The sequence below is a fragment of the Balearica regulorum genome, chromosome 1 (assembly GCF_011004875.1).
Source record: "Balearica regulorum gibbericeps isolate bBalReg1 chromosome 1, bBalReg1.pri, whole genome shotgun sequence".
Classification (NCBI taxonomy): Eukaryota; Metazoa; Chordata; class Aves; order Gruiformes; family Gruidae; genus Balearica; species Balearica regulorum.
This window is the reverse complement of record NC_046184.1, coordinates 93,061,786-93,089,553: the sequence shown is the minus strand read 5'-3', so window position 1 is coordinate 93,089,553 and position 27,768 is coordinate 93,061,786. Positions and strand designations below refer to the sequence as shown.

At 42.6% G+C, this 27,768-nt stretch overlaps 1 protein-coding gene across 18 annotated transcripts in view; it reads right to left on the bottom strand.

Moving 5' to 3' along the window:
- The window catches only part of ST3GAL6 (ST3 beta-galactoside alpha-2,3-sialyltransferase 6), a 47,210-nt gene extending 22,097 nt beyond the window's left edge, over positions 1-25,113 (bottom strand). Inside the window, exons 1-8 of one of the 18 annotated variants that reach the window (XM_075766492.1) lie at positions 24,959-25,113; positions 24,661-24,841; positions 19,672-19,744; positions 19,119-19,206; positions 5,698-5,797; positions 4,835-4,903; positions 3,495-3,572; positions 550-653 (exon numbers count right to left, since the gene is read on the bottom strand). In XM_075766492.1, the coding sequence (XP_075622607.1) occupies positions 550-653; positions 3,495-3,572; positions 4,835-4,903; positions 5,698-5,786 (340 nt within the window). In that variant the 5' untranslated portion in view covers positions 5,787-5,797; positions 19,119-19,206; positions 19,672-19,744; positions 24,661-24,841; positions 24,959-25,113. Of the gene's footprint in view, positions 1-549; positions 654-3,494; positions 3,573-4,834; positions 4,904-5,697; positions 5,798-16,985; positions 17,161-19,118; positions 19,207-19,671; positions 19,745-23,401; positions 23,536-23,779; positions 24,092-24,159; positions 24,276-24,412; positions 24,616-24,660; positions 24,842-24,958 lie in introns of those variants that run through there. The other 17 variants (XM_075766566.1, XM_075766500.1, XM_075766503.1 and 14 more) reach the window with 17 other exon arrangements.
- Between the last annotated feature and the right edge of the window lie 2,655 nt (positions 25,114-27,768).

Genomic DNA, 27,768 nt, shown 5'->3' with positions numbered 1-27,768 from the left:
GCGGGCAGAAGGCATGAGCAGGCCAATGCTTTGCATGGGGTACAGAGGGAATACCCCCTGCAGCCCCAGGGACACCTTCCCTGGTAGGAGAAGCTAGCCCAGTAAAAGGGAAATTCTGCTGATGTAACTGCTGATGTAATCTGGGGACTTCTGCCTCAGTAGGACTCCAGATCCTGATCGGCTTAGGTGTGTTGATCAAACCCCATCACACTGACCCAGTTAATATTTCACCTAGCAAAGCCCTAGCTAAATATCTATAGCGCTCCAGCCCACATACAAACAAAAGGAAGCTGAATAAGCGCCACTCTTCCTCACTCCAACCTTTTGGAGCTTCTCTGCTAAGAGGGGCAACCCCAACATGGTGTTTTATTTGTTAAAAACAGGAAGGTGCCAGGTCAGAGGGACTAAATGAAGCCATTAAGTCACTGCTATATACCCCCAAAAGGATTGGCATTGGTGAATAGGGAAGACCACGGCCAGAGATTCAAGTGGCTTTGTGTGCCATTTAGGTATTTCCATTTCAAAACAAAGTACACAGGGAACACAAACCTGCTCTCTTTACTCCGTAAGGTAGTTCGAACTTATCGCTCCCGCGGAACTCCGCCACTCTGATAAAATCATTAGCGCACAAGAACGGGTATATTTTGTCAACACTAATAAAGGGGAAAAGTAAGAAGTTTCAAAAATCCACACAATGTATTTGAATAAGCCAATAATGCATGCAGTTGCTTTTAAAAAAGCTTTCTTTACCCTACTTCAAGTATTATCAATTTTTAAAAGAAGAAAACTCATTAACACAAGGAAAGAAAACAGGTGACAAAAGAGGAAGATTTTATAATGGAAAATATAGGTAGAGAGTGAGATAAAATTATTTCTCTGCTAATATAAGTTATATAGAGTCATTAGAGTCACATGACTGAAAGCTTACACCGTGAGACAACATATTTAAGAGAATTATGTAACCCAGGAAAACAATTACTTCAGGTTTTTGAAAAGAACACAACAGAAACAGCAAGGAAAATTAAGGGTTGTTATTATATATGGCAATTTAATAAACAAGAATGGGATTTGAAACAAGGTGTTTTAACTCATAAATACCATCTCCTGAAAACATCAGTTTATTTGAGATGTGCTCCCATTCCAAACCAGTGGAGCTTTATGGCTGTGTTGACATTAGTAAGTAGTTTGGGGAAATGGCAAAAGTATGGAGTTCTCACATCCACATTACACACATCTTTTTTTTTTTTTTTTTTACTCTGGACTAACTCTAGTAAAGTCCCACAGGTTGAACACCCCTTAGCAGCTGCAGTACATCGGGTGTGCTCCCGCAGTGCATCTTCCGGCTTAGCCAGAAGTCAGACGTCTGAAAGGAGCCCAGTGCACACGTGCCAGGGCCACCCTGCGATGAGAAGCATGGCACGTGGGGATCACACGGAGGTTTGCCTCAAAAGCGCATTCTTCCTACAAACTAGAACATGATGGCGTCATACCTTATAAGCATCAAGATAGAAAGCATGGGTCACTTCTTTCTTCAAAAGACAGTAACCACAGACAAGGGTCATCTCAGAAAGGAAGGGACTCTTATTACCATATCTGCCAAGTCAAGCCAAATGAATGAACAGTAGACCCAATGCTGTCACATGCTACCATGCTCTTGGCTTCACCTTGGAGTTAAGTGGACACACACTCACTGAATTGGTTGACTTTGTAGCAATCCTGCATACTAGGTCTTGTATTAAAATGTTAACACAGAAGTATACAGTCACAGTGAGAAAACCTAGTGCTGATCATAGATACCCACAGCCAACACGACTTGTTTCTCCATTAAGAATATTAATAGCTGTTAAAAAACACCCAAAACTCCCTCAGTTTCACAAATTGAGTATCTTACTCTGAGCTCTATGTATTCAGAAGATACTAACAGTAAAAAGGAAGAACAGAAAAAAAACCCCACAAAAACCAAACCCCAAACAACAAACCATGACAGCCCACACACCAAGAACTAGGCCACAGGTTAACTAAGCAAGACCAGCTAACTTTGAGACATCATATACTAAGCACCCATATTAAATTTAATAACTTCCCTTGCTGTTCAGAAACAGCTGGTAAGCTTAGACATAATAAATAATTTACGTACTGCAAAGAGATCCTTAATTCTAGCTCTTCGAGCTCTGGTTCCTTTCCAATAAATAATTCTGCCAGGTTAGAAATCCTTTCAACCTCCTCAGGCTATTACCCAAGTGCACAGACCAGATCTTCAGCTCACACAAACTATCTCTGTAAAGGAGCTACAGAAATAGGCAAGAGACTCTGTTCTAGCTCTGCACCTACCTTCTTCTGGCTGAGCATCTCCGAGTCCATTCCTGCCCCTTGCTCAGCCCCAGAGCTCTCCTGCTGTGCCCAACACTGAGCCAGCCTGGGCACCCTCTGTGGGTGAGGGACCTAGGACCACCTCACTGGGCCAGGCAGCTAACCAAAACTCAAACACTACAGGATTTCTTTGGGGAGGACAAACTTGAGATCCTTCCGTGTTCTTTAAAATAATAATAGCACCGAATCAAAGCCATGTTTTCTTGTACACAAAGAGGACAAAAAAAAACCCCACCCAACAATAGTGTCTTTGCTCAGAGCTTTAAGAACTCCTTCAGCCAGGACTTGGTCTTTCACAGGGCTATGCTTCTCAATGCTTGCTGAGGTAAAACAGAAAGTCAATATAGCCTGTCTGCTTCTGGTCCTGTTGCACTTCCTTGATCTCTCATTTAAGTCTTGTTGAAGCTCTTCCTTTTTTCATCTGACTGCTTCTTTACAAAGGAAGTGTCCTATGAATACCTTAAAGTACAGGACACCTACGCACAATTCAATGATACTATCAGAGGAACAAAACCATGAATAATCCCCAATTTCTTCCAAATTAAATTCTACTAAAAATAAAATTCCATTGAAGGGGAAGAATCTTATATCATTAAAAATTGGATGAATTTTTGCACATTTCATACTCCTTTTTCCAAATAAAGTAAACAGATTTACAAAATTTCTCTGGTCCCTGACTGCTACAGAAATACTTAACTACCCAAAAAATCTTAATTTAAGTCCAGGTTCTTAATAGCAGCATGACTGAGTTTCAGTCTTGGACATGAAGGTTTCTTTTACAGGAAAAGCATGGGGGGGGACATACGTAAGGAAGGCTTTATTTCGATCATTAAAATTTCACCGTTACTAGCTACCACATCTGAACAGGAAGTATTTATTTATTTGGTACATATACCAGCATGTTGAGCTACTTGTGTGGTATTATTGCTCAGATGCTGATCAGTGGCAAGCTAAACAATTTGTGTTGCCACAACCAGGAAAAGCAGCAATGAAGCCGAGCCCAAAAGCTGTATGTGCAAAGGTGAATCAAAATATGAATTAGTCTAGAATATGTAAGTAGTCCATTTCTACCTCAATCAGCACACCCCTTCCTTTCCCACCCCCACTTCCCACAGAAGACTCACCCCAGTAAAGATTCAAATGCCGGTTTCAGGAGACAAGTGTCCAGCGTGTCCTTTCTCTCCACAGCCGTAGGTGGCAGCCTGCAAAAGAAGAATTTCAAAGAAATAGCAAGAACAACGGCAACACGGTAGGGAAACTTGGACAAGCCAAATTAGTAAAAGTTCATTACTGAGTTAACACCACACCAAATTTTCATGATTGCCTCTGTGTTATAAAGATGAATCTTTCTCGTTACAGTACGATTACTTTTACTAGCAAAGACTTTTATCTCACAGTGCTGCTCCAAGGGGTCTGCAGCCTCCTGTGCTCAGCAGCTATCAAAGCAGCCATAACCAGAGGTGCAATCTCAGGCCCACCTGCAGAGAAGCAGGACACCTGGGCTGAATCACCCCTGCAGCCATACCAGATAGCATCAACCAGCACTACTCAGAGAGGAGAGGGGAGAGGAGCCTTGTTTGGTTGGAGAGGGGAATAGACAGCACTACATAGGGTGGTTACTTCAAGAAAAATGAGATTCTTTGGGGATAAGGATAATAAGGTTAAGATTTACACTTCTAAGCACATCCCCATCTTGGTGATTTAGCCCAATTAATAACAAATATGAAGCCCAGAAGGGAGGGTAAAGTTCAGTGCGAACAATGTGCGCATCTGGGCTGCATTAAGAACAGAAGGATGAAACCACCACATTAGAACCACAAGCCAAACAGACCATTAAGGTAACCTCAAGTTGTCATGTGAATACTGAGAAAGCACTCTGTGAAATGTATCAGCTGGCCAGCTTGTTGCTTTCCAGTATCAGCCTCGGAAACAGCATTTTGCAGGACAGCTTCAGAGAGAACAGAGACCTGCTTTTAAAGTTTTAGCATAGGCGCTCATTAGTCCCACAAACCTAATTGCAGGAATTTACTAGCACAAGATCTGCTTATACACACACTTGCACATCACAAGTGAACCACACTTCTAATTTAATACATTTTAAGCACAAAAGCTGCCCTCATAGCTCTGCTAATTTTATTCGAGTGTAACTAAGAATTGTAGAAATTTGGAAGTTGTAAACAAATGTCCTTCCAACAATTCATTGCTTGTTACAGACAGTCACTGCAAGTGACCATAAATATTAACCAAACACTGGAGACATGACATGGACAAATTCCTTTCTGCCAGACACGTTACAATTGTGTTCATAACAGAAACAGCCAATGGACACAGCTGTACAATAACCGGTTGAACAAGGGGGTCTGTGGACAAAGGCTACAGATTTTAGTCTTAATCCCTCCCATCTGCCCAAAAACCAACCAACCAAAATAACCCCACCACAAAAAGACTCAACTGCTGAACTTACTGGGTAACTCCACTAGTCTCATAAGAAGGAGGAGCCCTCACAGAGGAAGTCTGTCCATAAAAGCTAATCCTGCAAAAAGGGAAATGTCACAATATTGTGGTTTGCTATGAACAGAAACCACAACAGAAAGCCATTCGTATCAATTGTATGCTATAAATAAGACAAATAGAGGCACATCAATCACTACTTTTCAAAGCTATCACTATTATCTTCACAACACAAACACACTGGTGAGTCCTGGTTACATCTGTGTGAAGGCCAATGGAAACTCAACTTCTTTGATAAGCACTCTGAATTTTAGGTCTCAAGCCACCTGTCCCTTGCAGCCTGGAAACAGTGAAGGTTCACCTCCCACCAGGTTCCCACTGGGACTTGCCAAATTTCAGCTTTTCAAAAGGTGCCCGCTACTCCTGCAGTTATTCCCATGTGTGGAGCAGGTCTCTCCTATGGCATTTATCAGACATCTGAAGGAACAAGCTAACACTAAACACATGTAGGATGGGAGGAGATACGGACACATGACACACACCAATAAGATAACTCTCCTCACCTGAACACCTATTTTCATGAAACTCAGAGGGGCTCCCTACCTCTGAGGTCTTGACCTCACCTTACAACCAGGTTCAAATCAACTACTAGGTTTAAAAGTGACACAAGAGGAGCGACAGGACAGAACAATCCTATTCATTCCCTCACCCTACCAAAAAAAAAAAAAATCAACCACAAAGTAAACACACACAGAGTAGTTATCAGTTCTGTGGATTACTAGTGAACAGCTGTTCAGCAACACAGCAACTCACAGCCACATCTCTCTCTCAGCCATGAGGGTGTCTGCACTAAAAGCGAACAAAGCATCACCATACCAGTAGAGGTTATTTCGCCACAGATTTCCATGCAGTATACCATACATAACAGCAGCTGCCAGGATAAAAACCAGAAGAATTCGTTTCATGATTCATAGACCTGAAACATAAGAAAAACAAAACAAGAAATTTAAATCCAAGTTATGCTATTAAAATGAACATTTATAAGGCATCTTGAAACCTACGAAAGGAAATCATCATTATTACAGCCATTCACCACCACCACAACTTTGACAGGGGATCACTCCAGTTTGATTTCTCACACAAAGTCCCAGCTGCAGGAGCTGAACGCTGCTCCATGCCTACCACATATGCATACTCTGCATGGTAATGCAGAAGCATTGAGAGATGCTCAACCTAGGTTCTCTCTGAAGACACAGGAGGAAGACGGGCTCTTCCAGAAGCATGGCAGAGTAGGAGCTCCTTTCTGTCCACTGGCAGCACAAAGAAACCAGCCTCTTGGGTCAGAAGTTGGCCTTTACATGTACCTGCGCTTCTCCTCTTTCTTGCAGCACCTACTATCAGTTTCCATAATTACACAGTTAAACAAGCACTGGTGCTTTGCAGGAGGCTGATAGGCTGATGCCAACGAAGGAGAACAAGGCATGAGCTGCCACCAATTCCTACTGGCCTTTTTAGGATCACTGAATATTCTCCAAGTCTGGTTTTGGACATTTAAAGCTGCACTGAAGCTGTCTGCTTATGCCCTCGTGTCCTGCAGAGTTTCCAGCTCCTGACACATGCCAGACTTCATTGCTCAAGTGACAGAAAAATGTTATTTTCACACATCGCAAAGCAAGAAAGAAGTTAGGACCCAATCTGTGGAACTTACTAAGTTATGGAGAAATAGCAGAGAAAGCGTTCATTTTTCAAATAGAGTTTTCATCTCATTGCACAGCCTAGTAAAAAAGCTGCAGAGAAATATCAGAAGCTCATGCATCTGGCAAGACATGCTGGGGAAAAAGCAAGTTCTGCATTGCTCGTATCTAACACACTGAGCTTCCCTTTCAGTAGCTATGAATGAACTGTTGTTGCTTAATATTCTGAAAGTCCAAAACAGCCATTCTGGCCACAAATTACTGTGGAAATTTACTTGAGAGCTGTATCTTTCTATTATTTTCACTTCTCCCCCTATCATGGTAAGCAGGTTCAATGCACACAATACATAGACACCTACTTGCATATCTGTATTTTAAAGTGAAGGTAACAAACAGCTGTACAGCAAAACCAAGCCATATCCAAACATACTGCTGGAATTTTTAAAGAGCAGCCCCTTTGGCTTTATGTTTTTTTTATTTTTCTTTAATTTTCTTTCAAATTCCATGTTGCTTTTTAGAATATTTAGAGTGGCTGTTTTAAATCTGTGTTAAACAGCTCTAAGGCAATAAAACTCAATGTATATATAGTCCAACTGATTTACAGCAATATGCTTTATGCTAGTAACATTTTAACATTATATCTTTTATCAAAGGCCAAGAAACTACTAGAGCGCACTGCATTTTGTTATTAGGAACTGAGAAGCAAACTACTGCCACTCACATAGCTTCACCCCTGAAGAAATACCTAACAGTGAACTATTTGTTAGAATGACTTGAGTGCAACAAGCAACCACTTATTTATTTTTTCCCCCCATATCCTTCATAGGAGTTTAATTGTAGGGCCAGAGATGGGGTTTTATAACACCACCTACCAGTAACAAAGCCATGCAATGAGCAAGGTATAAACTATTAACGTTATCAACTATCCTCCAGGCTGTCCTGCTCTGTTCTGGATGAAACACTGACAGGCTGCAGCTGCTGCAATTTCAACCTTCCTTGGGAAATAACACTGCCTCCCTTACAGCTCCAACTCCCTTGACTCTTCAAGAAGAGTCACTGCAGTTTTTTTTTTTTTTAAACAGTCTCAACTTCTAGAGCAAGCCCCAAGTTTTTGCAATAATTTTGTAAGAGCCTTTCCCTAAAACTGCAAGAACATTACAAGACTAAGCCCAGTAGGTGAGTTTTCAAGTGGCATTAACAGCAATTGGCTTATTTCCCTGAAAAAGATACCACACTCTTTGGTTGGGTTTTGGTTTGTTGGGTTTAGTTTTTTCCCTTTCATTGTCAGTATATTTACCCCCTCCTGCTTTGCAAAAGTTTGCTAAATTATCCCACTAAAGTGGAAGTCAACTGTTTACTTTCTACTCCCTAATTCAATCAATGCAAGCTTCAGTTAAACAACAGAACATAATGAACCAGCTCTTCAGATAAAGCTGCTAAACTAACAACTGATTAAATTGCCATTTTTGCCAACTTCAATGTGAAAGAGAACCTTGCCAAGGAGTCAGACCAAGCTACAAAACAGAGAAAAGACAAGGCAAAGCTGCCCATAAAGGGTCTTTTAAAAACAAAAATATTAGGAATAACAGTAGTATTCACAGAGAAAATGAAAAATTGTTCTCTTTGTAAAGTATTTACAAAGATATTCATACAGCCTGCAAAAAATTCATTAAAACAAGAGAATAAGTCAACATTGTTCTTCAAATGGCATAATAAGGAATCCATAACAAGTTTCAAAGTCTTATATAGGACATTCAGCCTGGGACACACATAACATAGCATCATTAAGGGTGCACCTAACTCAGCTCTTAGGAACATAAAATGGACGTTAATTATACAAGTGAAGAGTCTTCTCACCATCCCATCCCCCAGTGCCTGACTTCTCTCAGTGCTTTGAAGAGAAAGTTCTGTAGTCAAGAAAGATGGTCTTTTAATGAAGACTTTCTTAACCTGGTTTGTAAAGAAAAGCATCGCCTTGTTTATGGAACAAATTATTCTGGGTGACAGCATTTTCCAGCTCTTCTTTGCTATTTTAAAATAGCTGAGTGTTATAGAAAGTTAATCAAAGGAAAACAAACGCCTACAATGCAAATATTGCACTAGAAAATTTCCATAGTCAGAGATGCAAGAAAATAGGCAATTGAGAAGACACAGTTCAGACGTAAAATGACAGTCACATTCCAGCTTATTTATCACAACACAAGACCCAGCACCTTGATTTAAGCTCTTCAGCCTGACTGAGGTCATGGTGCCCTTAGGTCAAGGTCAGTCAGGGCTAAGCAAAACAAGGAGGAACTTGTTCTATTCCCTCCTCTAAAAAGCCTACACTGATGCATGCACCATGAAAGGGGAGAGGAACCCAGCCGACCAACACCCGACGTTCACAGTGTTAGCTGAAAGCAAGCAAGCAATGGGCTGCATAAGTGTTGTAAAAAGATTCATGAGCATTTTTTAATAGCAATCTAAGCTAACTTCCCCTGTTCAACTTCCCACCCCTGCCAAGGCAGAGCTACGGTTACAGAATTAGACAAGACAGACTCTGTTAGGGTATTAAGAGATTTCAGGACATCAGCCTGCATGTCCTATGGGTAGATGGGTCCACCCTAGCTCCCACCAACCCACCACAGAGACACATTTGGGTATATGACAAATTAGCTATATAAGCCCAGAGGCTAATTTTTTCTTCCCTTGGTGGAAGTAGGGAACCCACATCCTTGTCAGAGCTGCAACTTTACTTATGTTTAGTCTTTATTCTGCTGCTTCAGTAAGTGTGGTATCTGATGTGAGCCACTATCTCATAGCCTCTGTTTATCTTTCAACTTAGATATGCGGTTGATGTAGCCACGCCACCAAATAAAATAATCATGCAGGAAACTACAGCTGTTGTAATCACATGTCCACACTACGATCCCCTTGTAATGCTTGTAAGCCTTCCTTTTGCTTTCTTGCTTAAAATTAGGTTGTTAATAATATGATACAGGAGGCTTTTCCATCTGTCCTACTTATTTTGTAAGAAACCTTTGACTATTACTAAACTAGTTAATAAATATTTAACTAAAAAGTGGTTACTACCAAATTAAATACTACTCACCTTAAAATAATCTTAGTTCCATACCTAGTCTTGTGACAGTTAAACTTCTTGCTGCTGCAATTAACTGACAGCATGAAAAATTTCAGCTCACTCAGACCTCAAATTCCTAGCCCTTGTAGTTGTGGGGGAGGAAGGGAAGTGAGCTTGAAAATGTGCTTTCAGTGGATCTTGAAATTTAAAGGGACAGGGGGGAAAAGCACATAAAAACCTACTGAAGTTTAAAAATAAACATCAGGATTTTTAAGATGTAGTCTATATTTTTTGGGCTTGCTTGTGATCACCAGTCCTGCAGCACTGCCTCCTTTTGGTCAGGATATAGTGCATGCCTGGTGGAACAACTACGCAGCAGCACGGACAATCAAGGAGGGAGTTCTCATGTCATCATGTCTCGAGTTAAGCTGCCAAAACATGAGCACATTATAGCATGTATCTATACATTTCTTCCGCCAAATCTATTATCAACACTATTCATCATTAACTCTTCCAGTCCTTGCTCTAAGTATGTGCATAGTTGTTAATTCTCCCCCTCTTGGAAGGAAATGCTGTAGCAGACAATATAATAGCACTGCAGCAAAGTCTTAAAGGTACTGAGGTGGCCAAGTCAGTCTAGTGCCTTCCCCTCACACACTTCCTAAATTTTTACATTATTTCCAATGCTTCTTTTGAATTTGGTTTATTAAGTAACAGAAGTCCTCAGAAATACTAAGTTTAAATAAAGAAGGTAAGTATATTGGATTACCTAGCAAAGTGGCCCTGAATTAAAACATTTCTAACTCTCCTAAAACAGTGACTTGGTTTTGAAGTGAGAAGTTTAACAGCACCTTAATTGGAAAAGGTTCTTGCTATCCTGCCCTGTCCCCCACAAAACTAAAGCAGTTATTCCTGTTCCTGAGGGCCCATACAAGCCACAACACTAAAAAACTAAGGTGTTACTATGACAAAATGTCATTGGGAACTTCCACCATCATACCACATATATGATCTTTACCAGACTTCTCCTGCACTGGAAGATAAGACATTTTCAGGCTCTTTCTTCTGCCCTAATCTCTCTCAACAATGAGGGGGCAAGCAGTACAGGAAGAGTTTGCTGACTATGAGAACTATAGCCTTCTTCCCCTCCAACAGCATATCAAATTAGCAATTTAACTGCACAGCAGCCTGCTAACTTTGAAGAAAGACTGTCTTCTTTCATACACAGTTTCTGTTTGTTAAGGAAGGTCTCCAAAGTTTCCCTTAACATTTCCCCTTTCTCCAACTACTGGAGGAGACCTGAAAAGAAATAGCAAGGTAATATTTTCTCCAAGTACTCAACAGCAAGCAACGATGTCCAGTAGATTTAGTATCACGGCAGTAGTGACGTCTAGTAGATTTAGTCAACTCCTGTTCTTTATCAGCTAGTACAGCCAGAAACGTAGCCTCTGCTGACATTAATCTACTGGGCAGAGATGTACACTAGAGCTGTGTCCACCTTTGACCTTTTGTGCGGCTGCACCCTCATTCAGGACAGGCTGCAAGAATTAATAGATTGGGTTTAGGGCCTAAGTGCTCGCCTCCCTCCCTTTCATCATCCTGCTAATGGTGAAATCTATTCTGTACCACAAGAGACAGCAATACATTTATCATTTTGTGGACAATTCATTATGATTTCATTCCATTTTTGTCTTTCAAGTATAGACACAAGTCTTTTGCTCTTCACCAGAACGTGCCCGCCAGCTGGGTCAAGCAAGTAGGAAAAGCAACTTAATCAGTAGTTTTCATTAATAATCACCATTTCAGTTTGCTTCTGTCCAAAATCTTGAAAGAGATTCTGCATCACACTCCAGTTCTACTTACAAGCTCAGAAACTCTTCCCATACAGGCATATTGCTTGGATAAGAGGTGTTGATAAAGAATCTGAGTACAGTAAAATCTATTGTATTTTCACCCCCTGCAATCCTCATTTACCTAGACAAGATGGCTGGAAGAGGGAGTTAACTCCCTTCCAAAAGGCTGCAGGCAGGCCTGGGAACAAGCACAATTTATCTCTGTGTCTTGGGCATAACAAGCAACACAGCACCTACACCCCTCCAAACCTTCATCTCCAGCCCCATGCTCTCACCTCATTCCCATTACTACCTTTAAATGCAAGAAATCAGGTATGGTGGCTTATTCTAGCCAAACCTAAGCCCTTCAACATTTCAGGCAAGAGCTGTAAAATAAGGTTTTGTAGCCTTCCACTCACATGCAGGAGATGCCAGGAAGACATGCTATCAATCAGGAGAGTTTGGCAAACGCAGTAAAAGGCCTGCAGGTCCTGACTTACTCTTACAGTCTTACCCCCATGCTCAGAATCTCTTGTTTATCCAGTACAGTATCATCTGTTCAATGGTCTAACTCCTTTTTTCGCTCCTCTTCCCTCCCTCTGCCTGAGCACCCAGGAGCTTTTACGTGTGCCCCACAGTGGGGGTGGGAACAGGAGAAAAATGAAAAGGTTAGAGAAAAAGAGAAGCTGCATGCACTCAGACTGTTTCTTGGATAGCAAGAAGGCACATGTACAAGCCTAGGTCAAGTTACTACAAGCTTTTTAAAGCTTACTGAAACAGTCCCCCTTTTGGCTGCAAAAGACTGCTGTGACCCTGTTCTCAGGTGTACCACAATTAATGATGTGTGTTGTTTCACAGATATCACTTCTGGGCCTACCAACGCAAAATTTACTATCACTTATACTGACACCAATTACCACCTCTAGGGATGAAAAACAGGAATACAAAGCATCAATCAGTGCATCCTGCCAGAAAACCCTGATGAGCAAAATACAGAGGAGCACAGGCATCAGGTATCACTGAAATGGTCCTCAAATAGGAGCAGTATTTGGTGCAACTGTCTAATACTGAGTTAATTAGCCCTGCTGAGAGGCAGAACATGTTACCTCCAGCTTGGGGCTATGACAGTGTTGCTATGCTACCCTTGAGATCCAAACTAATATTTTGGCTAAGATTATCACAGTGCAATATGGATCCCTGGCACCAGCTCAAGGTGACAGCATGCTCCATTGCATGGTGTACACACACAATTAAAACTGCAAGCATAAAAGAGATGGCTGGTTTTATATTTCTCAGCTGGTGAATATTGTTTTTAATAACTTTTCTGCTTCAAAATAGAAAACAATATTCCAGCAACGGACATGCTTTTTGTAGCACAGTTAAACACTGCTAACTTGAGTTTAAAAGTCAACTCTGGGTAGATCCAAATCCAACTTGTGGCTTTGAGGGAAAGAGGAACAGTAATAACTACTGGATTTGCATTGAACTGGTGCTTTTTAAGCATTGTAGATTTCCAGAAACCTTGCCTATAATTATGATCAAGAATAACATCAAGTCCACAGCCTCAGCTTCTTGCCTGCTTTTATGCCTCGAGAGAAGGCCTAGAAGGAAGTGGCCAATTTACACAAAGGTGCACAGAAGTTAGGAACAGACATTTCCATATGCCTTCCCTGCCTGTCCCTTCACAGGCCTCCCCTCAACACACTTCACTTTTTTTTTTTCTCCTTCCTCCAGTGCACTCGAACACAAACCAGCAGTTACTGCAATGCCCAGTAGCAACAGAGCTGCAGCACAGTACATAAACAACTACTCTGGGTTCGGTCAAAAGCTAACCTATGCATGCAAAGTCCAAGACCAGTATGAGCTGAGCACTGATAGCTCTGCTTTCTCGACTCCCAAAGCTTTAATCAAAGCAAACATCAGAAATCCACCTTAAAAAAAAAAAAAAAACCACAAATTCATTAACACAGCCTTAGCTGAAAGATTTCTTCCAGCTCTGTTGTACTCTCCCAGATTAACCTTTAAAGCTTTAGACAGCCTAAGCTAGGCTGCTATTTATATATTACACATCATAGGGGTCAGTATAATACACGATAGAACAAAATACACAGAGAATGGGTACTATAAATCCACGCAGCTCCTCCTGCATATCATGGTGACAACACTGTTCCTTCTCAGCCTATGTTTCCCCTCTCTCTTCAGCTCTTCTTCCAGAAAGACTGGAATATAAGCAAACCATGCAACATGTTCTGGGCATCAGAGTTCAAGTCATTTGCTCCTCATACCTTAACTTGCGTAACTGAAAAGGTTTCTGTTAACTTGAGAGCTGCTCTTCCTAAAGAAATAGGGCACCATGGTTTTGAGTTGTTTTGCTTCTTCACCTCCTTTTAAACAACAAAGATGACAGACACACTACACAATGCTTGAGAAAACAGAAAATTATTAATAAAAAGATATACATCCCATTATAACATCAGTTACTCATTCACACCCGCTGTTCTTTGTCCCTGAGTGCCTGCAGAGTCAGAGGCTTGAGGTCAAATGAACAATCCTTCTTAGGTTTCCCAAACAGAAAAGATGGAAAAAAGTAGGAGAAAAGGCTGAAAATAGCCAAATTAGGTTTCAAAACAGTTCAGTTACAAACTATACCAGCTCTCCAGTTTCCCCCCATTAACCATGATTAATCTAAATAAATAAAGGTTCAACCAGAGAATTTTATCTGTATTATACATGTACATTCACTACAGCATTAAGTTCATCTTAAAACAAAGCACACTTTGCCTTCTAATAATACCTAGGATATCTAAAATATCCAGCTGTGGTTGATTTGGAGCTAATGATTTAACCTCAGCTCTCACAAAGAACAGCTGGGAATTACAAAACTAAATCTACCAGTCAGCTTGCGGAAAATAAAGAATAATCTCAACCCTAGGCTAAAATAAATCACCAGAAAACAGCCCCAAACCCACTCACAAGCAAAATCAGGGCTCTCAAGGGTGGTGGCAGAGTGAATAAGGGGGGGGGGGGGGGGTGTTGCTTTATGGGTTTTGGGCTTTTTAAGTAACTATGAGGTCTAATTTACTTGCTTCACTACCAGCACCTGGAAAATGAAATGCTCCCCATCTACATCAAATCCCAAGTAAATCAGACCAGTTTCTTGCTTAGTCATAACAGTATAAATCCTAATCTGTACTGGTGTCAGAATCTGTCCCTAAAGAGACACAGGTGCTTTTTGTATGACTAGCTTTCACAGTAGTATTTGCAAGCCCCACTCACAATTAAGTCCAAATATGCACGGACTGCTATCATCTGATGCCACAGCTTTTTTTTTTTAACTGCAATTTTTAGTTCCTATATTTTAAGAAGCAATAAGTTACGTTATGCAGGTTTGTGTGGATTAAGAGGCCCAAATAGGTGTAAAGGTGCTCCTACCAGCATACTAAACTGAACAGTTTAATTTTCATTTAAGTAACACGCAAAGCATGTCTGTAGTCAGTGCTCCAAACATACTATGTTCATTGATTCTTGCTGTGTTGCTCCCTATCTTCCCTCAAGTGCTAAAAAAAAAAAACAAACCCAAACCACAAAAAAAACGTAAAGCAAACCTTCAACTGTTTGAGATGGAATTGACCCCAACAGCGGATTCTGCAAGTCAATCCGCTGTGATGCATGTGTGCAAATGAAGAGCTCTGAGATTCTCAGGAATGCAGCAAAACAAGTCAGTGAAAGTGTAAAGCTAAATTAATTCAGGGAGGGAGGAAAATGGAGGTAAGTGGTAGCACTTACCCCACACTACTACTAAGTCTTAGAAGTTTCCCAGAGCAGCAATCCTGCCAGCTCAGGAGAAAGCTGCAAGACAGCAACAGTTTGAGCAACTTCTCTGATAATGTCTTGCATTTCCAGTGCTCTCAATTCAGCGTTGCAATGAATACATTTCCATTGCCTTTGGATCTTGAGAATGAATCAAAATACGCAACTTAGCTGCTAACTACTATAAGAAATTTAAACCCAAACTGACAGTGCCAAACTGGTGAAGCTCAAATATTGTAAATATTAAGGCTGTTTTCAAAAGCCTTCTTTACAGGTAGCTTTGTTTTCTTAGTACTAAAGGTTAAAAAATATTATTTTTAAAAAATCCATGAGAAGAGCTCTAATGAACAGCTTCATAACTATAGGAATGCTTTGTGGATGTAAAGCATTTTTGAGCTAACAAAGAACTGTTGTACAGGTTGCAGCAGAGCCTGTATCTGATCCCCTAAAGGCTTTTAGTGCTTTGTTTCATTTCTTAAATGTGAATACAGGAAAAACTACCACATACAATATCCAAACAGTATTTATCCTGAGGATTTTCAGAGCTATGAGATACATAGCATAGTTTAAAAATGTAGTCCTGAAGAACATTTAATGCAGCACATATAAAGTCCTAATAGACATCTTTTTCTGAATGGGAAAGGTTGCCACTAAGTCTACATGTGTTAAAAACAAACAAAAAACCCCAAGGATTTACTTGTAAGGTAATGAGCTTTCCAAGGGGAACAAAAATGTACGTATATCCAACTTTAGCATTCAGAGTATCAGTAATTGTGTTTCCTTAGACAAAGCTGAAATGAAAGTCACAATAAAAACCCAGGGCAAAGGGGCAGGCTAGAAGACATAAAACCAGAACTAGAATTCTTCACAGAACAACTGTTACAGTTGTTTAAGTGAACTCAGCTCCTTATGGAAAAGTTTGCGCAAGTTCATTTACATATTTCTGTGTATGCAGAGCTATAAAATGACACTACAACAGCCCATATTGCTGCGCTTTTAGGCGTTATTTATCCCATAGTGGAGTTCACAGCCCTGAATTACGCACCTTAGTTTCCTTACCTATACCGAGGAAAGCTAATTATCTCTGATGGTAATCTTCAATTGCCATCTGTCTGGAAGGAAAGCTGCCTAAATTAGTCAGTAGGGAATGCTGGGAAAGCTTATGTGCTTTCTCAGTGCTACACAGAGAAGCCCATTTAGGACTTTCAGACCTCAATCCTCACTGAAGGTTAAATGCAATCCATTTCCTCCCCAAAATTTAAAATTGATGTATCACTGTCGGGGGGGGGGAGCAACACACAACACACGACGACGGGACAGGACATTGGGGTTTTTTAAAGGACAACCACCCCTAAAACCAAGGGGAGTCAAAGGTACATTTCACCCTACCCAGACATCCTCTTTCACCGCCTCGCAGCCCTCCTGTTGGGGTTGCCCTGTAATGACTAAAACGCCCCCGAGCTCAGCCGAGAGCCAGGAGGCATGCGGGAAGCTGGGCAACCTTCCTGCTGGGGGTAGACCACAGGCAGGCAGCCTAGTCCCTGCTGCAGTGATGGCTTCACACAGTACTTCTGCTGCAAATCATCAGCTCCCTCCAACATTTTCATCTGTTACTTTCTAAGCCAAGCCTCGTTTGCTGTAGATGAAACTGTGTCTATTTTTGCTGTTTGATTCTCAGTTTCAACAGTCCTTAAATGCTACTGCAAAATGAAGAGGAGTTTTCTTCAGGACTGTAGTATTTTTAAACAGATTAGCTGTCCTCCCCACCTGATCTTTGCTGAGTATCAGATTTGCCCAGGGCTGTATGTGCATGTATCTCCTCCGAAGATAAGAGAGTAGCGGATAAGTCCTGAGACAACATGGGGCTCACCTTCCCATGAGCCACAGCAGGGCAACGGACTTCTTCTGTGGCACAGATCTGCTCTTCCATAACCAAACCGGCCCATGCTGCAGCAGGGATAAAACATGAAGTCTGATATTTGCTTCAGCATAAAACTGGAAGTCCTTGAAAGCAACATACACTGTAAATGGGACCTGTTGCCTGTTGACATCTTTTCCTTGCTACCCTGACCACACCAAATCCAGCTCAGCCTCCAGCATCACCATGTCCTATCAAATTGCAGAACTCCATTAGAGCATGAAATGCAGCACAGTAAAAGGCTTTTTGTTCTATCACATGTGTTCTTAGCATGAAATGAGATTTATGCAATCATGGCCTGTATGCATATTTCTTTCCTTCCCTAAAGAACTTTTGAACCCCTTTGGCTAATTACAGTCAAATTTGACAGGAGATTAGGAACTCAATGCGTTTGAGACCTCCAAATTTTTTGCAAAATAAACAGGCAGCTGGGTGGAACAAAGAAACCCTGCAAGCTCATCTTTCATTAAAGATCAGAAAGTCTACACACAGAAAGACATCAGAAACCTGGTTTCATGATACCTGCTTCTCACAGAATTGTGTGGTAGAGAGATCATAAGAGCCTCTGGCCAAAAAAAAAAAAAGTGCTACAATTTTGAAAAACATTGCACAAACATATTAGCATCCAACTTCCCCAAAACAGTTGCCTGAAGTTAAATATTTTAAATATCCTTTTCAATCACCTAATAGATAGTGTTAGCTGATTCGAGTCACCTAGCTTCAAAAAAAGTCACTCTGACATCAGCCAGTATTTATGATAGGCAATATTCTGTGAAATCTGAAGAATGAGATGCATATTCTATTTCACTTCACCATTCTTTCCAAAAAACTCTGAACAACATTCTCAATTTAGATTAGAAACCTTTAGACTAATACAAAACCTAAGGTTTGAGGCTAAGCCATCTAAGAACCAATGTCCCAAGTTGAAAACAAATCATGGCATGCCATTAGCACAGAAGAAAGAAGGAATAAAAATCGCCATTTCCATCCAAGTTCTCCAATGAAAATGAAGTAACAGTATTTACTTAACATGTTTTGTAAGAAAAAATAGTCAATCTTGAGAACTGTACAAATGGTATTTACACTGACCAGTATTTTAACCATCTGGCTACTCAAAACCCAGTTTACACACCTGGCCTGCGCTCCACAGCACAAGGTGAGCGACGCAGGCACGAGAAATGCTCTGCTGTGTCAGACCAACGTCCGTCTAGCCCGCTAGTCTGACTCCAACAGTAACAGAGGTAGATGCTATTTAAGGACAGCACATTGTGGACACTTTGTGGTTCATTCCCCTCATTCACACATTCCCCTTGCAGCACCTACAATTGTTTAGTATGGGAGTTGGAGGATAACATCCCTGCCTACTCCTTTAGCATCCTTTTATGAACCTGCCAATGTCTACACTTAGGAACCAGGGCAGAAAAAGGACAGGAAACCCACCAAAGGAGACTGAAGCAGTACTGCTACATCAGAGCTGCTGAACCACAGGGCGCTTCGCTACAGAGTCCTGGGGCCCTTGACTTTTTGAGAATGGGGAATTAAAACTGCCACGGGTGGCTAAAAAATTGGGGCAGGGGAATGACAGACTTATATAGCCTTCCAGATTCTCAGCTGAGGCAAGTAACAGTCACCCTGTCTCCTTAAATATTGCAAAACATTTGGGCAAGCAGAGCTAGCTGTAGTTTACCCTTAACTGTTTCCAGCAAAAAACAGGCTTTTCCCAGCTAACCAAATGAGAAGGCAGTAACTTGCCTACACAAGGACACAGTCAAGACTAGCTACCACATGCTAGCAAGCCTGGTGCACATTCACCAATATGGACAAATCCTAACTTGCTCTGGCACCTGATGAAGTGGATTTAATATTGTGGCTCCATTTAATCTTGTGCAAATGTTATGTTCAAACAAACCCTACAGGGTATCTTCTATCTCCACCATTAACCCTCCTCCTGGTCTAAATCCCACACACTGACTTCAGACTACCTGAAGCACTGCGAAGATCGAGATGATAATGTTTCCAGGGTGCTCAGATGTGACACTGGTGGAGGACGTAGACAGGCAGGTTCAAGAACTTCAAAGAAAGAGGAAATATCTATTTGGACTGCCAAAAGATGAATAAGGTCGTGATTTCATTCAGCAACAACAGCTTTTAAGCAACAAGCACCTTCCTCTCTCTTCGTTGCAGGGAGGAAAACCCACACGTTCCTTCCCCCTCACTGTCCCTTGTGTTATGTTAGGGTGCTTGTATGCTCCTTTCCCTAAACAGATCATTTCCCCCACTTCATATAGCCAAAAACCTGTGTCAGTACAACACACCTGCAGAAATTAGCTGCCCAGGAGGGAGCTATGTAAACCAACAATTACACTGTGAAAAAGAAAAAAGATAATGGCAAAAACACAACTTCAATTCCTTTCTTACCCTGGGAAAGGGACAACTCCTCCCCCATCCCACATGCGATATTGTTTGTATTTTATACACATACATTTTGTACTGACTATTAAACAGCCATTACATATGCATATTTCCACTGCCTACCTCTGCTAAGGCTCTGGGTAAGCCAATGACTTGCCCCTCACACCGTTCTCATTTCACTGCTGGCCACAGGACTCTGAAAAGCATAACGAAAGAAAGCAGCGGCCAGTTACCATTGCAAAAGCGTCACTCTGCAGATCCAGTCTAACAAAGAGCTTTTCTGAGCTCTGCAGCAGCTGATCCTTATTTTAGTGTTTCCAACCTGTACTCGCAAGGGCTAGAAACTGTTCTTTTAAAAGTGAGTTGAAGAATCTGTGGAAACCTAAGACTGCTAGCCACCCACATCACAAATAAAGTTTCCTAGTGGCCCAAAAGAAAGCAATATTCCTGCTAGAGGAATAGAAACTTGCACTGTAAATCAACAGATGTTAAGAGCAGCTTCAATGATTAAGTCTGCACTTCATTTCACTCCTGTCTGCTCTTAAAATCAGTTCCTTGATTAATCCATTCCTGCCCTCCTAACAGGAGGGAGGATTGGCTTTGTGGCTCCAAGTTTTCCAGCTTTCCCCTTCCAGCCAAGGCAAGCGGGGGCTATTCAAGTTCTTGCCTTGCTCCTCCTGGCTCCCCAGGGATGCTGGAATGTAAAGAGTAGCTGTAGCACAATATACCCCAGCTTCACTGCTACTGCCGGGGCTAGAAGCAGAGGCAATGCAGAACAGTGCCAGGCAAACTTTTATTATCCAGGGGACGTTTAAAATTTGCTCACTCTATTGCAGTGCTGTAAAGGGTCTTCCTCTCGAGATATCAAGACTTCGCTTTTGGCTTCAAGACCAAAGAATGACCCATGAAGAGCCACCACACCTGTACAAAATGAACTTTAAAAGGACATGATATTTTAAGACGATAGGTGCAGAACATAGCAAGAAGCACTACCGCAATGTATTTTACCACATTCTGCACCTGCATTTGTTCAATGCATTTTTCAAGAGGTAGTGATACCACATGCAAGCCACATGTTCCGTATTTTTGCTTCATAGCACTCACTAGCTAATACTGTTCATCGCTTTTCAGCTTTTCAAGCTTTCTGTACAAATAGCAGCTACTGATATCAGTGATTAAAACACTGAACTGCAAAGTGAGAGCAGATTGATTTCCACACACCACTGAAAGGTGACTTGTAAAGGAAACAACAGCTTTCACATCATGTTTTCCTCACAACCTAAACGCACATCAAGAAAAGTTGAGGGCTTAGGTTCTTCTGTAGCAGGAGGATAAAAGAAAGATTTGACACTTCAAGAAGTTCACACACCAAATAAAATAAAGAAGGTTTATTTTAATTTCCCATTAAGACTATGAATAGCTACAGAAGTAGTCATATGTAACATAGCAAAAGTGGAAGTAGAAATTGAATTAATGGGAAAGTTCAGGGGGTTTTTATTCTGCTACAAAACTCTTGGTCTTTTGAGTAAATGGTAGAAAATAGAAACTCTGAAAGAAAAAAAAAACTCTGTACACTGTTATCCCATAAATTAATTTCCAAATAATATTTACTAGCTTCTCTATAAGGCTAGAGAAATTGATGAACAAATAATTCAACTGAATGACAAAGGAGTTATCATAAGCTTGATAAATTAGACTCCTCTTAAACGCACAGTGCACATTTCAACTGTGTAAGCATCTGCAAGGAAAGATGTCTGTAAAGAGAGGTATTTCAAGTAATCTAGAGCTCATTCCTAAAAAGCACTTAACTAGGGAGCCACAGCGGAGTATCTTACAGTGCACACACACAGTAAAAACAACCTTTCATGCTTATGAGTAAAATTGTACCTTAATCTTAAGGTACAAAGACAAACAAACCAAGATCCTGTGCTACAGTTCAAGCTGTACTGTGGAGGGAAAAAAAAAAAAAAAAAGAGCTTTTCCTTACAAGCCCCTTTGAATCATTAGCACAGAGACTGCCTCACAGAGACTCACAGTGATCTTCAAGTTTTATCTTCAAACGACCCATCTGATTGCCTCCTCTCCCAGGCCAAAACACTTGAACCAACTCCTCCAGCAGCATATGAAGTAGCACACAAGATGCGGAAAGCCACAAATCATCCAAAGCAGTTTTATGAGAACTGTCCCAAGCCTGTCTTGGGAGGACGGATCGAACCTTTACTGCAAGGTAGTAATCATGGTGTGCCCAGAAAGTAACAATGAAAACAAGACCAGGATAAAAGCATTAATGGCACAAAGACGCTATCGTAAGAAAGACTATTCACTCCCTGCTGCCTTCTATCCAAAAATGATCACACAAGGAAGAAAGCAATCATCCAAAACTCTCTAAAACTGTTTCTGTAAGCTTTCAAAGGTCTGAGAAGGTATTGAAGAAGCACCTCAGGTACTTGCCACCATTTCTCTCCTCAGTGAGGCAACTCCCCTGCGTTATTGCTAAAGCCATTATTTAGCAGTGCACAGAGTACCTATCAAAATAATGCCTCACCAATCACCTTGTCTAGCCAAAACACCATAACTCATCTATTTCCCTGCTTCTTTACGACTAAGGACTCAGGCACTTGTGATTTTCCTGCCAGCTTTCAGGTTTTGCTGTCCTGCCTACACATTCTGCAGCTGCTCCCATGGGCAGTTTCCTGTAAGGCAATTGCTTCCACAGAGAAACTTTCCTCCTGCTTTTGAACGGGGGAGTATTTGGACACTGGGAATCCCATGAGTCTCCGGGCATGACTGATACATCCCACAAGCAGGAGAGGTCTCCTACAGCCAAGGCGGCCCTCAGAGAGACCATGGGACTTACCCAACTTTAATGCTGCTGCTTTAATAAACAGCCATAAGCTTAAAGAGTAACTTAATTGACTCCAGTTCAGCAGAGATAGACATGCTGAAGAAGCGGGCACCACATCAAGCTCAAAAGATCCATAGATTTATTTCATGTATGTGGGAAGAAAAACAAGGATACAGCTGGTGCAATCTTAGATATAGAAGGAAAGTTATTTTAGTTTCAGAAATATCTCTTCTGTGACCTAATGAGATAGGAGCATTTCCTAGTCAGAAATGGATGGAAAGGAAGCCTCACTCCACACAAATTTCCTTCCTGAATTTAGTTTTTTAAGTTTAGGACTGACCAGTATAGTAGCATGGCAGTCTCCACAACAGAAGTTACATATTTTTATGTACAACACCTTAACCCAGTTCAGCTGCAATAGAATCACCAGGTTAAAACAAGTAATCTCATCCCATTGCAAAGTTCATCCTTTCTAAATAGTTTTGCAACCACATTGTATGTAAGAATAGCTCAGCATGAAAGGAGTGAAGGAGAGAGAGAGAAAAACTGAAGAAACCTGGACAGAAAGTTTCAGTTGGGTGAGAGAAGCACAACAGCCACAAATCCCAATAGATCAACTGTTCATCTCACTGGAAATTTTAATTTGAAAAAGGACAGCAGAACTGATCTCACAGCTTGCAAGAACTAAAATAGCAACACCACCCCCACTGCCTAACAATAATCCAAACACTTTAAAAAACGCAGAGAACGTAAAACTTCCAGGGTTTGTTTCTTCCCAAAACTACAAGTAATGGATTTGCATAGCTTAACGCAGAGTCTCCCCACAGATCCATTGTTCCTTCCCCTCGGCCTTCGGCATTTCCAAGGGGCAGTCCCTCCCTTTCGGTACCCCGCTAAAAGCGATCCTTTATCGGAACCTGCCTCACCGGCAGCCATGGCAACACGGTGGGATTACCAGACCCCAACAGCCCAGAAGCAGCCATGAATCTGCCCTCAAATTTTACTTACGGACCGGTGACGGCCGCCGCAAGCTCTGCCGGGAGGCTCCCCCTGCGCGGGGCTGTCCTGCCCGCATGAGCCCGCTTTCTCCTCTGCCTCGCCCGGCCCCGGAGCCCCGCCGCTCCTTATCCTCCCCCCTCCCGCCTCGGCAGGGCTCGCCGCCTGCAGCCGTGCCCGCCCACCGCGACTCACCGCCCGCGGGGGTCCCGAAGCGGCTGTGGGGCGGCGGCATGCGGCCCGGGGCCGGCTCCGCCTGCCGCCCCGGTCCAGGAGCGGGGTTGCTCCGGGAGGCCGGGGAAAGGCTAGCGGCTCAGCCGTCCGGCGGCCGGCAGGGGCCGCCGGGGGAACGGAGACGGCTCCTTCCCTTACCCCCCCCAGCCCACCTACCTGGCTGGGCGGCGGCGTCCAGCACCCCGCCGGACCCCCTCGCAGCGCGGCGGGGACGCTTCCTCCCGCGCTCCCCGGCGGCGGCCGGAGACAGGCGTCGCTCCCCCTCGGCTGCCCCCGCCGCCCGCTGGGGAGCGCCCCCCCCCCGAGGGGCCCTTCTCCGGCCCGGGGCGAGAGCCGGCCCCACATGCGGCCCCAGGCAGCGCCCCAGCCCGGCCTCTCCCCCCCGGGCGCAGGCGGTTCCCAGCACCGGCCGCCTCTGTGCGGCATCAAGCACATCCAGACGCCGCCGGCAAGCCGGGCGGCGGCGGTTCAGCTTCTGTCAGACTCATCCCCCATCGGTAACCGGGTCCCCGCTACGCCGCAATGTTAATTTTTACCAGGACGTTCCCAGGAACCTCTGGGAAAGGTCTGGGACATCTCATCTCACCAGCTCTCAAGTCGATTAAAATTGTGTTCTCTTCAAAGGAGGCTTGTAGAGACAGGCTTCATCCCTCTGGAAATTAAATTAATTCCTTGAATGCTTTCACCGGGGAACATGCTGATGTATCGGAATAGCCAGCTCTGCCTTTGAATATGTAGTAATTTACACTGAACAGCAATATTGTTGCAGCTGCTGCCATCAGTACTTACCTGAAAGAGGTTTTAAAATTGGAAGCACGCATAGACTCTCCGTGCGGCCAGCTAGAAGCCTTCCCGTCTGAAATAACGCAGGAGCGCGGTGAGAAGGGGTCTCACGGCAACAACGCCGGCAAACTCAGGAACAAGCGCGTTCAGCATACCCAGTCCGACGGGTTCAGGCACGACCCACAAGATCCTCTCAGTCTGTGCAACAGTTCACAGCGCTAAGCACACTTTCCGCAGCAGGGCTATTCACTTACCGGTTGTCAACAGCACAGAAATTGTATCTTTAAGTCACCCGAAACGAGAGGACAGAACTTGTCGCTTCTTATCAGAGCTGTCCAGGTTGTTCTTGGCAGCCTCTCGGTAGCTTCAGCCTTATTCCCGCACGGTGGTGGTTATTGATAATGAAGAGGAGGGCTTGTTTCAGCCGAGCCCCGTCTGCAAGAGATAAACGTAAAAGGAAGCACGCTGTATGTTTAGACAGAGAGATTTGGCTCAAGTCTGCCGAAATTCCTTCTCGATTTATACCAATGCCTTCCAGGAGGAAAGACTCACGTGAAGAAAGCTAAAACGCTGCTCCCTCTCTCACCCAGCGTGTCTCTGACTGACTCCCAGCCGGAGCCACAGCCACTACTGCTGCTCCTGCTCCTCCCCCCCGGGCCGGCGGTTCGCTGAGGGCCGGACCCTTCCCCCACCCGCGCCCGCCCCGACATGCCGGGGGGTGGGAGACCCGCAGAGCGGGGTGATGGGGGGAACAGCGAGCCGAGCCGCCCCGCCCGCGCCTCCTCAGGCTCCAGGAATTAACAGCTAATTAACAAACTGATTGTCACCCGGCAGGGTAGGGGGAAGCCAAGCAAGCTGCAAGCCACAGCAGTTATGTCAGGGGAGGGGTTTTATTTATTATTTAATTAATAAATAATTCTGCCAGTGATAAAGGAGATTAAAAAAACGGTCCATTCTCAGCAGCAGTTTTATACAGCCTATATGTACATGTAATAAAAATAACAGATTAAAAGCAGGGAAATTTTGTCTGTTCTTAAGGGACTATCCCACTCTGGCTTTCCATGTGTTCTGGGCTGGGAACCAAACTTCAGTCCTCTGTAATTTGTCTTGCCTTGAGCTGAAAATACCTTCGTACTTTTGCCCCTTCTCCCAAGAGCTTCCTTATGTCTTCACCCTTCACGTCCCAGCCTTTACAAAACCAAGCTGCATCAAAGTATATTGCTAAATTATCTACCTTCTAAAATTAGTTTATTTAACTTTGCAATATCTTTTTCCTATTAGCTCTCTTCTCTTCTGTCCTTACCCTTCAATTCACCTAAGTATCATAGGCATAAAACCAATTTTAAAAATCATTAAGGTTGCACAATGAAGAAATTAGGAAATAACGGAAGATGGGTTATGTGACTTCACTTCAGTCCCTTTGCTCGTACGTTTCATGACAGTCTTAATTATGTAGCCCAGTATTATTTTGTTCTGGCCCTGCTTTATTTTGCAAGACCTTGCCTTTGTTTGGATACAGGATGGACTTACTCTCAGGACGTGCCAGAATTTTGCAGAACAAGATGCTGGGGCTATTCACTGCAGAGGAGCTTAGGAAACCTTGAGGAAATGGATGCTATTCCTGCCTCTGTTCCAGACAGGATGCATGTGCTGCAGCTGCGTCTTTTGTGCATGAGTTCATGGGCGTGAGCTAATTTCACACTAGCTAACCTGGGTATTGGTAACAGCCTAGCATGGATCTTTGGGCAGGCTGAAAAACATAGCAGTAAAGAACACGAACGTGCTGTTAGCAGGACTGAGCCACTGGCTCAGAGAGGCCAAGTCAAGTTACTGACGCACCTCTGAAGCTAGTTAGATGTGCAAAGTTCCTACGGTGATACTTAGAAGTAGTCATTTGACTTCACAGCTGGCTGTAAGTTATGTGCTTGTCAGTTTTCTGGGAGTCTTGCACAAAGCATCTAACTCTAGGAAGAGCTAAGCATTTGCAGCCAAAGTCCATAGGAGATGTAGTGGTGTGAACAGAGGACCTGTTGCTCGGTTTTATTCCTTGCATTGAAGGCAGTATGTATAATAAATACAAGGAATTGTATCTAAGATACCTGAATACACCTCTATCTGGAATAGACTGCAAAATCTCAACTTCTAACTACATTGGTCAAATAATGTAATAATCTCATTTGTAATAATGTAATTTCACTTCAGTTTCTTCTGGAAACTGTAACTATCCAAGACCAGCAACAGAATGAAATCTGGTGCTTGTTGTCATCTAAATATGTTGAACTAAATTCAAAGATTCAAATGGCAATTTGGTGCAAAAAAAGTTTAGCTCCTAGCTGTTTTCAAAACGATCTCTACAAGCAAGTTAATAACTAATCTGCAACACCAATGAATTTATTTGGCAGAAAGTATAAGGAATCACTTCTCTGGGACATATTCTATTGCACACAAATAGTATCAGCAATGATTTGACAACAATGAGTAGGCTTCAAAATGCTTTGGAAAAGGATGACTAGCAGGAAGTCAAATTAATGCTCCTGCAAGCAGAAACAATGCATGTGACCAAAAAGTCAACAGATTTTTTTTTTCTATTTCAGTTCAAAATCAACTCTTCTGAGACCCAAACCTCTCCCCAAACCAAACATACAAGCCACAGAAACCTTCAAATGCAAAGCACTAACTAAAATACATCCAAATAAAATGGAGTCTTATTTAAGTTCTAGGAGAAACTATGTACCTCCTGAGTCACTACTAAACTAAGAAAATGTTGCAGCCAGACTCTACCCCCAGCTTGCAAAACCAGAGAAAAACAAAGATAAAGATTACAGGAAATGGAAGGAATAAAAACTCTTGAACATGGGAAAAGCAAAACTGCAGAGAACATGGAATAAACAGAATGGAAAGTTGCAGTATCATGAAAGTGATTTCCTCCCTGGCAATCTAATAAGCAAGAGGACTAATCAGGCTGTGTGTATGCAACGCACAAGGCAGTCTATCACACACCTCTGGTCCTAGAATTAAAATGCAACAGAACTGTTCCCCTTCATTACTTTAGGAGATGAATGCATTTGTAGAAATACAGACTGTCACAACATCCCTTCTCCACTAATTTTCTAGCTTTACAACCAATCATCATAGTCTGATCCTAATCTTCTTTATGTTGCCCCATGAGAACAGCCCTGAGTCCCATACGTGCCCCAATCTCTGCTACTGAGCTCCAAAACCTGTCTCAGCACAACTCTGTTTCATAGGGTTTCCCTCAGTCCCCTTGCCCCAGATGCTAGGGGACTGCTCTCCACTGCACTGATGGGTCAAGCTGTAGTAAGCACCAGTCCTCAAGTAGTTTGTATAGTCACCGATTTGTG